The following is an 11,264-nucleotide window of genomic DNA, read 5'->3' as shown; positions in this document are numbered from 1 at the left end:
CTGCTCCTCTTAAGAACCTTTAACAATTGTTCATAGAGTAAATTAAAATTTACCACAAGGGGGCGGAAGAGGATACGTCCATCACAACACTGACGTCATATCAAACTATCACCCTGTGAAGTTTAAAAGGACAAAAGGGTCCTGGATCACACATTGAGCAGATACAAAGAAGCATTTAGAGTTACTTAGAAGTAACATAGTTGTACTCCCATTGCCTGTGATATATTCTAAACTTAATGTTCACTTACTTTAGTTGTCCTCAGAGTTTTTTGTTGTATTTCTCCACCGTTGTCAAGAGGAACTTGCTCAGGTGTCCTCTTGTGACCGAAAAGTTTTTTCTGGCACGTGCACGACTTCCTTTAACTCTCTCAGGGCATCAACTGACTCTTTATTTTGTATTATGATTGTCATGTTTTCATCACAAACAGTTAAATGTGTTCGCTCAAGCCGAGAATGAATCTCTGGGTCCTGCAGTTATTATGATAAATGCAGGGGGAATTTCTACAGTGCAACATTTCATCTCAAAGTTCTCCTGAGTCTGTCTTTACCTCAGCCTCTCGCTGCTGAGTCACTACAGTGGAACCAAGCAAACAGTTTCTTAAAGTTGCCTCCATGTCAGACTTTGGCGAGTTTCATCTTCAGCTGCAGCAACAGCCGAGGCTCTGAAGTGAGTCCACTCAGCTCAGAATGTAGGAAACACGTCTTTAGAAGCGTGAGCTGAAAGACGTCTGGGTTCCACTGGCTCTGTCCCGTCTTCTTTACAGTCAACTCAACTCCAGTGGTGGAAAACTTAACTCTATTTACACAAGAATTTAAAACATGCAAGAACATATACACTCCAAGACTGTACCACTAACTGAGGGCATTTCAAAACCGTGAAATTGTTTGTGGTAATTTGATTAGTTGCAAAGAGAATTGCACAAATTAGGTTTCATAGACCTTGACTGTAAAAGGTCTTAATGCATTTCCTGCTTCTTTACCACATGGCCATGTCCTGTAAAAAGGCCCATTGTGTCAAATCTGTATTTGTTTATTATTTTTAATCAGAATCAGAATCAGAATTCTTTTTATTGCCTTGTATATTTTCACATACAGGAAATTGCCTTAATTTAGCCGATATACGTGGCAATGGATTCAATCAAGTTATCTCAAATTGTCACGCTGTGGTTGGCTTGTGAATAAATGGGCTGAGGGGCATTGGTCGAGGGCTTCAGAACTTATTTCTAGACTCCTCTGGTCGAGAGCATTGTGTTTTAATTTCCATTTATCTGTCTTTTACCAGGATTACTCAATACTGGACCAATTTCCATGAACTATTTTATATTTTCTATGAACTATGGCGAGAGTCGGCCTTAGCCTTGGTGGAGGTGTTACGTGACAAAGTGTCCCCTATTTTGGGACCTGTTCCAAATTCAATTCAAACCGCAGACTTTGCAACCAGAGTTTTTCGATTATTCTACTTTTACCTAGAAGTAAAATATTAAACACATGACTCACTCACGTGTAGCTCATTTCTTCTTCCAGCACGGTTAGGCAAGCTTTCATTTCCTCTCGATTGAATTACTGTAACTCTCCACGTCTGAGTCGGAAGAGTCCATGTTAGTCTGTGTCAAAGGCAGCAGCCAGACTTCTCACCAAAAATCCCAACAGCACATGACTCCGGTTTGTAGCTTCTCTCCATCGAGCTTAACTCAGCTAAATATTAGAAATTATTAAAAGACTTTATTAACTTTTAATTTCTGGTCCTAACTGGGGGCCTTGTTAGCCTTTCCGCAGTCCCAGCTAAGGATCAAAGGTGACAGGGCCCATTCTGTTAGGGGCCCCCCACTTTCCAGAGCAATCTCCTTGAATAGATACATCCAACTTAACAAGTCATTCTTTTTCGTATTGTTTTTATCGAGTCGCTGATCATCTCCTGGCTCATTTACATCATTTTAAAACCTTTTATTTCATTGCTTTTTAAAATTTTTTTATCATCTGTCACATCTTGAATTTTATGTTTCTGCCCATAACACTGGGAAATTCCTCAAGCTGGTTTTAACAGTTCCTTATTATGTGGCTTTATTTCATCATTATTCTCTTGAAAAGCACCTTCTGACTGGATTTAAGGAGGAACCCTTAACGGTCCTCTCTGACTCTCATATATCAACAGCAATTGTTTAAGTGACAGGAAGGAGGAAGAGGAGGAGGAGTTCTATGGATGTATCGGGTGGTTTTATTTGCGCAACGCCAGCCCACTCGGAGTCATTTTGGGGAAGAGGTCACCGTTGCTGTACTGTACATGAGTTTATTGGAAAGAGGCAGAGCTCATTCTGCTGCAGACGATCACCACCATGTGACTGTCGTTAACAGACTCACACAGAGAAGAGGCGCACAACCTGATCCATGCGTCTGGATCAGCAGCATCAGACGTGGATTCCTCCTCCTGCTCCTCCTCCTTCTCCTCCTGCTCAGGTGGTGGCCCTTTTTTCTGGAAGTTACGCGTAAACAAACTTCCCTGAGATGTTTTTGTTCACGCAAGGTCTGTGCTTCCTGCCAGTGTTTCTGGTCGTCTGGTCTTCCTCCACCTTCATCATTTCCTATCTGATCGCGATTTTCAGGGGCGACGTCGATTTAATCTTCCCGTACATCAGGTGAGATTTACATGTTGATCTTTAACAACCTCCAATCCAAAAGCACACACATGTGGTATTGTGTGTTTCATACAAATCAGACAACAGTGGTGCCGTAAAGTTCGGTTTCGTTTTCCTCGAGCGTAAAGCTTGGCCGGTACCCAACCTCCAGCTGCTACTTCACAGGAGCTGTGCAGCTTCACGCAGTCCTCTTTCACTTCTCCCTTTTTTAACGTTACACGTGTACGTTGACTAGTTTGAAGTTAGAAAGTCATGGTTTGTTCTGTGTTTAGCTCAAACCACAACATGAACGATCTCCAGGCCAAAGGTTAAGGGATGACAAGAGAGAGAGAGAGAGGTCAAGTCTAAAATCAGGGCTAAAAATTGCCTTTTTCCCCTTTTCAGTGACACAGGTGCTAAACCCCCGGAGAGCTGCATTTTTGGCCTGATGACATTCATCTCTGCCTGTGCAGGTATTTCTTCTTCCCCCTTTATTATACATGTGAACTTGGGCACTTGGTGTATTAAGCAACTTTGGGTTTTCCAGACTCTCCAAAGATGTCAGTCACATTTCCCCTTCTCAAGAAAGTGAAAGCAGAATTTATGGCTTAGGATGAGCCATAAATCCTACTTCTTTCTTTTTTGTATCTTTTGTGGTTAAAGCACAATCTGACTTTTTCCTGTGCAGGAATATCCACCATTTACGCCCGATACAAGTTTGTGGAGAAGCTGGGTGAGGAGACAGGGGCGAGGAGGACGGGTCTCAATAGAAGTGGTCTGGGGGTGGGGCTGCTCTCCTGTCTGAGCATGTGCATTGTGGCCACCTTTCAGGTATATCTCGACATGTGTGTGTTGCATGATTTTAAATATAACGTAATGAAACCTCTAACAGCGGCTGTCTTGTTTTGGTTTGCAGAAAACAGCCGTGATGTTAGTCCATGACATAGGAGCGGTGCTGTTCTTCGTCTCCGGCATCACGTACATAATCCTCCAGTCGATCATTTCCTATCGGACCTATCCGTTCGGATCCTCCTCCAGCCTGTATCGAGTGCGTTCGGGCATCGCCATGCTTGCTGCGCTGGCGTTTTTCCCCGGTATCCTTTCCCTGAAGTCCAAGCTGAGAAGATGCTCCGGCTCCCAGATGTTCTAGTGTCCGTTATTATTGCCAGTAGATGTGTGTGATGCTTCATTGATTGTTTTTTCCTTAACGGATAATTCAGCTATCATCTGTGCCTCTTTTGTGAAGCAGAGCACGCTGATCCGAGACCGAGAGGCAGAGGTGAGCTGCAGGCGTGTCAGCTGTTCAGACCTGGTGTTGACCTCCAGCCTGAGAGATCACGTGTGGACAGCTCTTAAAATCGTCACTTCGAATCAGTCGCACATTATCCAACGTCTGAGTGTGATCACCCAACAGTTTATTAGGAATCTGCAGCAGGTCAGAGGTCGGCAGCTAAATCCGCTTTTAAATGTGGCCCCCACAGCTGAAAGAATGAGACCACACTGCCTCAGAATGCATCCATGTGTCTTAGCTGCGTTCACACCTGAACTAAGAGCTGACCACTTAGGATCAGATCCCTCAGGACGGAGGTTAAACCACATCTGAACAGGGTCGCCATTTGAAGCATTACCTCCACTAAGGTTTCTTTCATGGTCCATTTTCCATCCTTCCACCAAGTGTCGGTATGGGGAAGGAAACCTAACCTCCTTGGTTTTTCTTTATAAACGGAGTTTCTTCATGGTTTTAGACTCAGATGTGAGAGGAAATCTTGGGTTTTAGGAAACCACGGCTTTAGTTAGATGACCTGATGATGAATGTTCTCCATCATTTTCCACGTGGACTGACTGCGGCCTCTCTTCCAGGACTATCCTTTCTACCTGGCCAGCGCTGTATGTGAGTGGGTCGTCGCCTTCAGCTTCATCCTCTTCTTCCTCACGTACATCGACGATTTCAAAGTGAGTTTTTGACCATTAAACACAAGGTCAAGTTAATTTTATTAACTGGAAATGAGTCACATATCTCTCCCTTTTACTTCCTGCAGGTTTTTACTTTACATGTGAAAACAGAGCTGGAGGAGTCGTCGTGATCTGCAGCTGAACGCCAGTATTTTTTTTTTTTTTTATGAGAGTTTTATGCCTTTTTATTTTTGTACACAACAACATATTGTGAGTCTATTGGGAGAGCAGGTTATTTTCGCCATCTTTCTATTATTGCGTTGTAACAGCTGGCCGTCAGATTTGGGGTTTAAGGAAAAAAGAACTGACAACAGCCTGATTTTTTATACTGTTTAAACGATCCCAAGGTGTACTCATGTGTTCATGCCGCCCGTTGTCACAGGACCGTCACTTTGCACTTTGCACTCCTGACTCCTGCCACATCAGCTGAACACTTCCTCTCGGACCTGTGACCACTCATACGAGAAGTTGTGGCCGTGCAGTGATCACCTGACTGCTGCACATGTGATTTAATCTCAAACCAATTAAGTGTTGTTCTGTGGGAACATTGTTTTGTGAGAAGATTTGAGAAATGCCAAACTAATACTGTATATGTATATGGGGTACTGTTTTTATATTGCACACCAGGAAACAGATGTTTTTATAAGCATCAGTGTTCGGTACAGACAATGATGAAGGGAGTTAATCTCTTTCAGTGGATGCTCCGGTTCAGAGTTTCGGTTGCAGGTACTGACTGTACACTGCGGTCATATAGTGCAGCTGTGGATGTGACTGTGCACGTGACCACATCCGGGAATCATGCACTTAGGATCAAGCTGTTTTTTATACAGGAGAATTAGACCATTGTGAGAATTAGTCGCTCAATGAAACTGCCAAATTTCATTCTTATAATAAACAGGAAGAGGTGTGTTCGATGTGCTTTAACGCCCTCTCAGAGAATGCGTAGCGCTTCCCTAAATTCTTTCACTCATGACTCTTTAGGACTAAATGAAAGTCTTAATTTCTTTCTCTTCTTTTGAATCAAGCACTAGGATTTATCCACATTATAAAGCCTTCACAAGAACACAGATTCACAATTTTTCCACCTCAGATACTGTATTTACATTGGGAAAAGTTTTGTTTGTTCAATTACTTTTGTATTTTAGCTTGTGACATAATATACTGCACATATCATAATTTCCTGCTGAGCTTAATGAGAAGATAATATGATAGTATTAAGAAGAAGGATGCACTTTTTGAACAAATTATATGAGTGTTTATTACAGGCACAAATCACAGATGCAACGATTCTCTCTCTTGTAACCAAAGTGCTTTTCAGACGTCTCTACACTATTGTGTAATGTCCATTCATAGAAATCTTATCAAAAGACAATAAATGTATTTTGTACTAAAACATTCTTGGCACAGTTTCTCTACATTAATATTTTTTCGGGGCATGTTCACACAAGTTGTGAAAAATGTCGTGGGTCAAACACAAAGAAGACTTTTGTTTACAAACGGTGTTATCACTCAATAATGTCAGTGGGCGTAAACGTAAAATCTACGGGCTCGATAGGCATTACAATGGAAAAATGTTAGTTATGGACGAATCTTAAACAGAGACACAACAAAATATTTCCAGTTATCGCCAACTGAAGGTATTGGCGTGACAGTTATGCACCTATGCAGAGGCCAGCCACCAGGGGGCGAATGTGAAGCATTGGCGTCACTTTTAAGGAGTTGCCATTTCTCTATCTTTATATAGTCTGCATACTTTCCAAAGCTACTCATTTTGTCTAGGTTAATAAATTCGAAGCAACAGTGACCTTACACTGAATCTACACAAGCTCTTTTTCAACATGGTCACTTTCTATGCTGCAGTAAATCAGGGTAAAACACTTGAAACACATTATTCTTCAAGTGCAGCTTGTTAACTGTGATGAGCCATGTATTGTTTACTGGCGTATCATGTAATTTACTGCTTGTGCACTTATTTAGAGTATCAGTGTTTCAAGCAATCGGAATTCCAGCCAAAAATGCTAACGTCACTGAAGCCAAACCAAACCTTACCGAGCAGGTTTAAAGATAAGCAGAGGACTGATCCTGTAACAACATTCATTTGAGTTTTTCTCACCCTGACATTAACTCAGCGATTAGCAAAGGAAAGGACTAAAAGAGACATAAGATGCTTTTTTCTTCCTCTTGTGTGTTAAATAGGGTTTTTATAAAAGTTCTGCAAAGTGAAAGCACCAGAGAGTCTGTGGTAACAGGAGCTTCTCTCCTCCACAGAAAACACTGGAGTTTCTGAAACACCTCATCAGTAGATTGGCCGATACTTCTGCACCATCGTAATGTCGTTTGACTCGATTCACCACATTTTACATTTTGATCGTCAGGAGGGAGGGGGGGGGGCACTTAAAGAAGCATGAGCTAAATCCAAAGTGGCTGAAAAAGGGAGCTGCAGCTATGGGCAGTCAGGAAAGTGATGGCTTTTATGAATATTGGAGCATGTCAACTTTTTCAAGTAATATCCAAAATTAGAATAATAATATGAGCAGCCTTTAATCAGTCAAATCTCCAATATATATTTTAAAATGTTGTCTGGACCCTGTAACAAGAACAGCAAGAACTATCAAGTGATGACTGTGATAGAAACGTCACTATCACAGAAAACCTCCAGTTTTAACTACTCCTCGAAAAACGACTTGCTACTGCCATGTTCTGAGGACCACAGGGTTCATTATCAAAGAGGGAACTTGTTCTCTCTGAGTTGGAAACAACAATTGTTAATCAAAAATGCTCTTGAGGAATCAAACCACGTATCGAGGAGGTCCGAGCGGCCCTTCCAGTTCATTCAGACTGAAATCACAATCACTCGGGACACGTCTCCAGGCACCGACATCTGCTCCTTCTGTATCCTCGTGCTAGTACAGTTCTGAACCTCACACAGCGATGTAAGGCGTCTTCGCAGGAGAGCTTTGCAGTGAGGAGGACGTAGAGGAAGATGTCAGTCGCTGAAAGAGGATTCGCTGTCGGAGCTGATCGCGGCAACATCCGGATCATCGGCGCTCCTCGCTCCTCCGTCGGGAACCGGGGCGTCCGGCGTGCTGTCGTCAGCAGTGAGGGAGTGATTATTGGTCAGTTTAATGAAACACAAATGCAGAGACAACGATCAATGTTAATTGACTTGTAGGACACTCACTCAAGCAAGCTGGAATCTAAACCCTCCAGGACCATTTTGTTCCGTATGGCCATAACTGGAACACCCTGTCACAAATCAAACATCTGATGAGATGCACACTTTATTTCTATTTTTATCCTCAATGTGCAGGTGTGATCGTAAACTCACCACTTGCACCATTTTCAGGTATCGGGCGTAACGTGGGTCCTTGGCCACCGTCAGGACATTTTCTGCAGCTGCTTCTGGAACCGGTGTCTGCGTCGGAACAGCTTCTTGCACAGTCTGAATGGGCTACAGGGTTAGGGAAAGGTAACACGTGGTTAAAAGGTTTAGCATTTCTGGTAGGTGTTGTACCTTTAGAGTTTGAGATCCTCTTTTTATCAGATGTTTATAACGAAGCATAAAATACTAAAAACGCAAATGTCTGAATCAGTTGTTCAATTTTCTTTCTGGCATCCTCATTTTTAAATGTCCAGATAATGCCTGAATGAGACCATGTGAGAATACAGCAGAGAAATCTCACAGTGGGCGAACCGGCCTGTTGATGAAGTTTGTGACAAGTTACTGTCACAAAACTGGAAGAATATAAAGAGCTCAGGGTAAAAAGGAGGTGCCAAACAAAAGACGCAGAAGAAGATGTTGACTTTGAAAGACAACAAGAGTTGACTACACCATACTCGTAAGACAAACTCCAGAAAGAGTCTGGACCCATTTTCCAGAGTTCCTGTCGGCTCAACTGTGTTAGAATCAGTATGATTCATTCCAAATCTGAGCAGTATCAGCAGTATCTAGTTTATTTTATCTAATGTGAGTGTAAATATGACAGATTGTGGTTTTTAAGTGCAGTTACGTGTTGAAACCTTTTTTCTCTGGGTGGAGAGTCATCTTTGAGACTATGATGCAGCATTAATTTGTGTGCATGACGGTTAATGTACCTGTAGGGGTGGCCGCGTCTCTGCCAGTGGAGCACTGACTTGGCTCTGAGAGGCAGCAGTCGGCCCGTTAGCCTGAACAGTTGGCTGCGGCAGCGGCTGCTGACCGACTCCCTCGATTGTCACGTCCTCCAGGCCAGGAATGGAAGACAGCTGCTCAGAGCACAATAATGTTACTTATAAGATGAGTGCCCGGACACGTAACAACGGCGGAGGCTCGAGAACTCACCTTGGCTTCCAAAATAGACAGAGTGGTTTCAATCTGCTGGATGCGAAGAGATATGTTTGCAAGTTTCTGTGGGGAAGACATGCGACTGGTCAGGGTCTGACCTCAAGAGCGACAGACACACGTGCAAATCAACGTTACGGTAAAATTGTACAAACCTCTTCGCAGACTGTGGAGAAGCGGTTCAGGAATCGAACCGTATGCACAACAAACTGATTCAGGTAGGCAACGATTCTTCTCTGTTGGATGGCAGGAACCTGGAGGAAGCAGAACAAATATTTAATCGTGGATGGTAAGAAGCAGATAAGCAGCAGAGTGTGAGGTGCTGAGGAAGTGAAGCAAGTCACAGCATCTGTATGATGCAATTCTCTCTCTCTCCTCTCCTGCAGCAGCCAAAAAGATATTGACACAGATGTTTCACCTGACTCTCGTTCGTGGTGACCTTCACTGTCTGTGTGTCAAGGGATTTTACTGCAAAATTTCAGAGAACAATAAAGGCAAATATGGCTACTTTTCCATTATGGCACTCTGAACTTTTAATATATATTGCTTTTAATGTACTAATAAAGTGTTGGGAAAAAGTGACTCAATTGTTTCAGGACAATAAACCAGGGATGGACAGACGAGCTGTTCAACCACACATCAAATTCTCGTGACTGTTTTTAATTGCTAGTGAATAACTTGAGGAATTTCTTCGAGCACAGACCATGAACAATGATCAATGGCTCTATTGTTTCTCGGTCTCAAATAACGGGATTTCCTGCTATTCTGGGTGACGCGTTATTATTAAATGAGTACATTTGAACAATTGAATCTCATGTATTGAAATTAACATGTTTATAGTGTTTACTTTCGGTAGTACGAAGAAGGAAATTTAACTTCATTTAAAAAGTGCATAAATTTACAAAGAAACGTGTATTGTTAAATCCCTGTCTCGTTGACACTTCGAGGTTTCACAGGATTCAAACGAGCTGCTTATAGTGAAACTTTCGGCCGCTTCCATAAAAGCTCAACAGCCGTGAAACTATCACAGACAGCTGATTTCCTCTCATCGTGTCTGTGTTGACGTTAGCGAGCCGAACACGAACCTTGGTCAGATCCACGCCGGAGCCCACGATCGGAAGCCCGTCCTCGTCCATGTTGGTTCCACGACGGCTCCTGTTTCACTTTCACTTCGAGGAAGATGTTTCAAGCAGAGAAATCAGTGAAACGTGAAGAAACTAAACATTTAGCAGACGAAACGTCTCATGTGACTTGAGGGCTGAGACAGGTCGCGTCCTGACGTCACCGGAGCCACGCGAGAGTACGTAGACAACCCGGATGGGATTTGTGATTTGAGCTTTTATTTTGTAGTCTGTGGCAAGCAACAACATCCGGCAGTGAGTCCTCTGGCTGAATATTATTATATTGCTTTTTTCAATAAAGATCTAATGTATTGTTACGTTAGAATGATCCTGTAAAGAAAATCTAAGAAGTTTATGCTTTATCTCGCCACCGTAAATTATCACTTTATTATTATCACAATACATTCTTATGTATATAAAAGATAAAACAGTTAAGAATATAGATAGATTATATGTTTAGGCAGGGGTAGATATTTAAAGGAAAAGTGTTGTAGATATTGTGGAAGTGAGTGAGAAAATGTCTGTTTCTGAATATTTCTTATGCAGAATCATAAAGTTGATCAGATACCAGAGGGCGCAATCTACTGGATTCATATTGTAAAAAATAACACATTCAAGGGGCATATCAGAAAAGATTTAAAAAACTCATAAAAGTATCATTATCTGTGTATACTTGGAAATAGTAGGGTCTATTTTAAGTTTAACTTCTTTAGCATGTTTTGATATATAATACAAGGTTCTCAAAGCTTGTATTCTCAGATTTTAATCGCTATAAAAAACCTTCCTCTAAAGACACAGTTTTTCTTTTTGTAAGATGGGGACAGAGACAACATTTCATATTAAAAGCAGACACTGCACAGCTTCTAAGACTTTTATTTTGAAAACAGGAAACGCAGGACGATACTTGGTGAAGCTAATATTTGCGTCCTAACTGCGCATATTAGCAACAAACGTTAGTTTATTGTTCAACGCACAAGAGTCGTGTTGCAGTCATGGAGGTGTTAGAGTCCGTAGAGAAAGGACACGGTGAGTTTCAGCTCGGTTTATGTTCTGCAGATAGTTAGCGGGGTCATGACCTGTGGACCTCTCACATTCAAATAAGAAACTTTATTGATCCCAGGCTGGGAGAGCAGCAGATAGTCAGAAAGAGAAAGTATGAAAATAATAAGTAAGTTATAATAATAAACATGGAGAATATTTACATAATATACACCTTTCAGCTACATTTTATTAATTTCCATTTTTTCTAATCCAGGA

The 11,264-nt window shown here is 42.0% G+C and overlaps 2 protein-coding genes across 3 annotated transcripts; one reads left to right on the top strand and one right to left on the bottom strand.

Annotated features, from left to right (window-relative positions):
- Positions 1 to 2,226: 2,226 nt before the first annotated feature.
- Positions 2,227 to 5,960, top strand: dram1 (DNA-damage regulated autophagy modulator 1). The gene is made up of 7 exons (XM_062382664.1): positions 2,227 to 2,633; positions 3,018 to 3,085; positions 3,301 to 3,443; positions 3,529 to 3,706; positions 3,833 to 3,891; positions 4,473 to 4,565; positions 4,652 to 5,960. The coding sequence occupies exons 1-7, from the start codon at positions 2,503 to 2,505 to the stop codon at positions 4,694 to 4,696; spliced, it is 717 nt and encodes a 238-aa protein (XP_062238648.1). The 5' UTR covers positions 2,227 to 2,502; the 3' UTR covers positions 4,697 to 5,960.
- Positions 5,798 to 10,179, bottom strand: washc3 (WASH complex subunit 3). 2 transcript variants are annotated; one of them, XM_062382665.1, is made up of 7 exons: positions 9,972 to 10,179; positions 9,042 to 9,140; positions 8,887 to 8,952; positions 8,661 to 8,810; positions 7,894 to 8,016; positions 7,747 to 7,811; positions 5,798 to 7,651 (listed from the first exon to the last, which is right to left on the bottom strand). In XM_062382665.1, the coding sequence occupies exons 1-7, from the start codon at positions 10,020 to 10,022 to the stop codon at positions 7,552 to 7,554; spliced, it is 654 nt and encodes a 217-aa protein (XP_062238649.1). In that variant the 5' UTR covers positions 10,023 to 10,179; the 3' UTR covers positions 5,798 to 7,551. The 2 variants fall into 2 exon arrangements, with proteins under 2 accessions (XP_062238649.1, XP_062238650.1); XM_062382666.1 differs by having other exon boundaries at positions 7,894 to 8,007.
- Between the last annotated feature and the right edge of the window lie 1,085 nt (positions 10,180 to 11,264).

This window comes from Platichthys flesus, chromosome 23 (genome assembly GCF_949316205.1).
Source record: "Platichthys flesus chromosome 23, fPlaFle2.1, whole genome shotgun sequence".
NCBI classification, from domain to species: Eukaryota; Metazoa; Chordata; class Actinopteri; order Pleuronectiformes; family Pleuronectidae; genus Platichthys; species Platichthys flesus.
Note: the sequence above shows the minus strand (reverse complement) of the source record. Positions and strands in the feature narration are given on the sequence as shown.

Excerpts from the sequence above, each read along its gene's own strand:
- washc3 (XM_062382665.1), bottom strand. The coding sequence starts at position 10,022 with ATGGACGAGGACGGGCTTCCGATCGTGGGCTCCGGCGTGGATCTGACC. Across the intron at positions 8,811-8,886 it reads TGTCTATTTTGGAAGCCAAG|CTGTCTTCCATTCCTGGCCT; the intron begins GTGAGTTCTCGA and ends TGCTCTGAGCAG. Across the intron at positions 7,812-7,893 it reads ACCTGAAAATGGTGCAAGTG|GGTGTTCCAGTTATGGCCAT; the intron begins GTGAGTTTACGA and ends GATTTGTGACAG.
- dram1 (XM_062382664.1), top strand. The coding sequence starts at position 2,503 with ATGTTTTTGTTCACGCAAGGTCTGTGCTTCCTGCCAGTGTTTCTGGTC. Across the intron at positions 3,444-3,528 it reads GCATTGTGGCCACCTTTCAG|AAAACAGCCGTGATGTTAGT; the intron begins GTATATCTCGAC and ends TTTGGTTTGCAG. Across the intron at positions 3,892-4,472 it reads TCCGAGACCGAGAGGCAGAG|GACTATCCTTTCTACCTGGC; the intron begins GTGAGCTGCAGG and ends CCTCTCTTCCAG.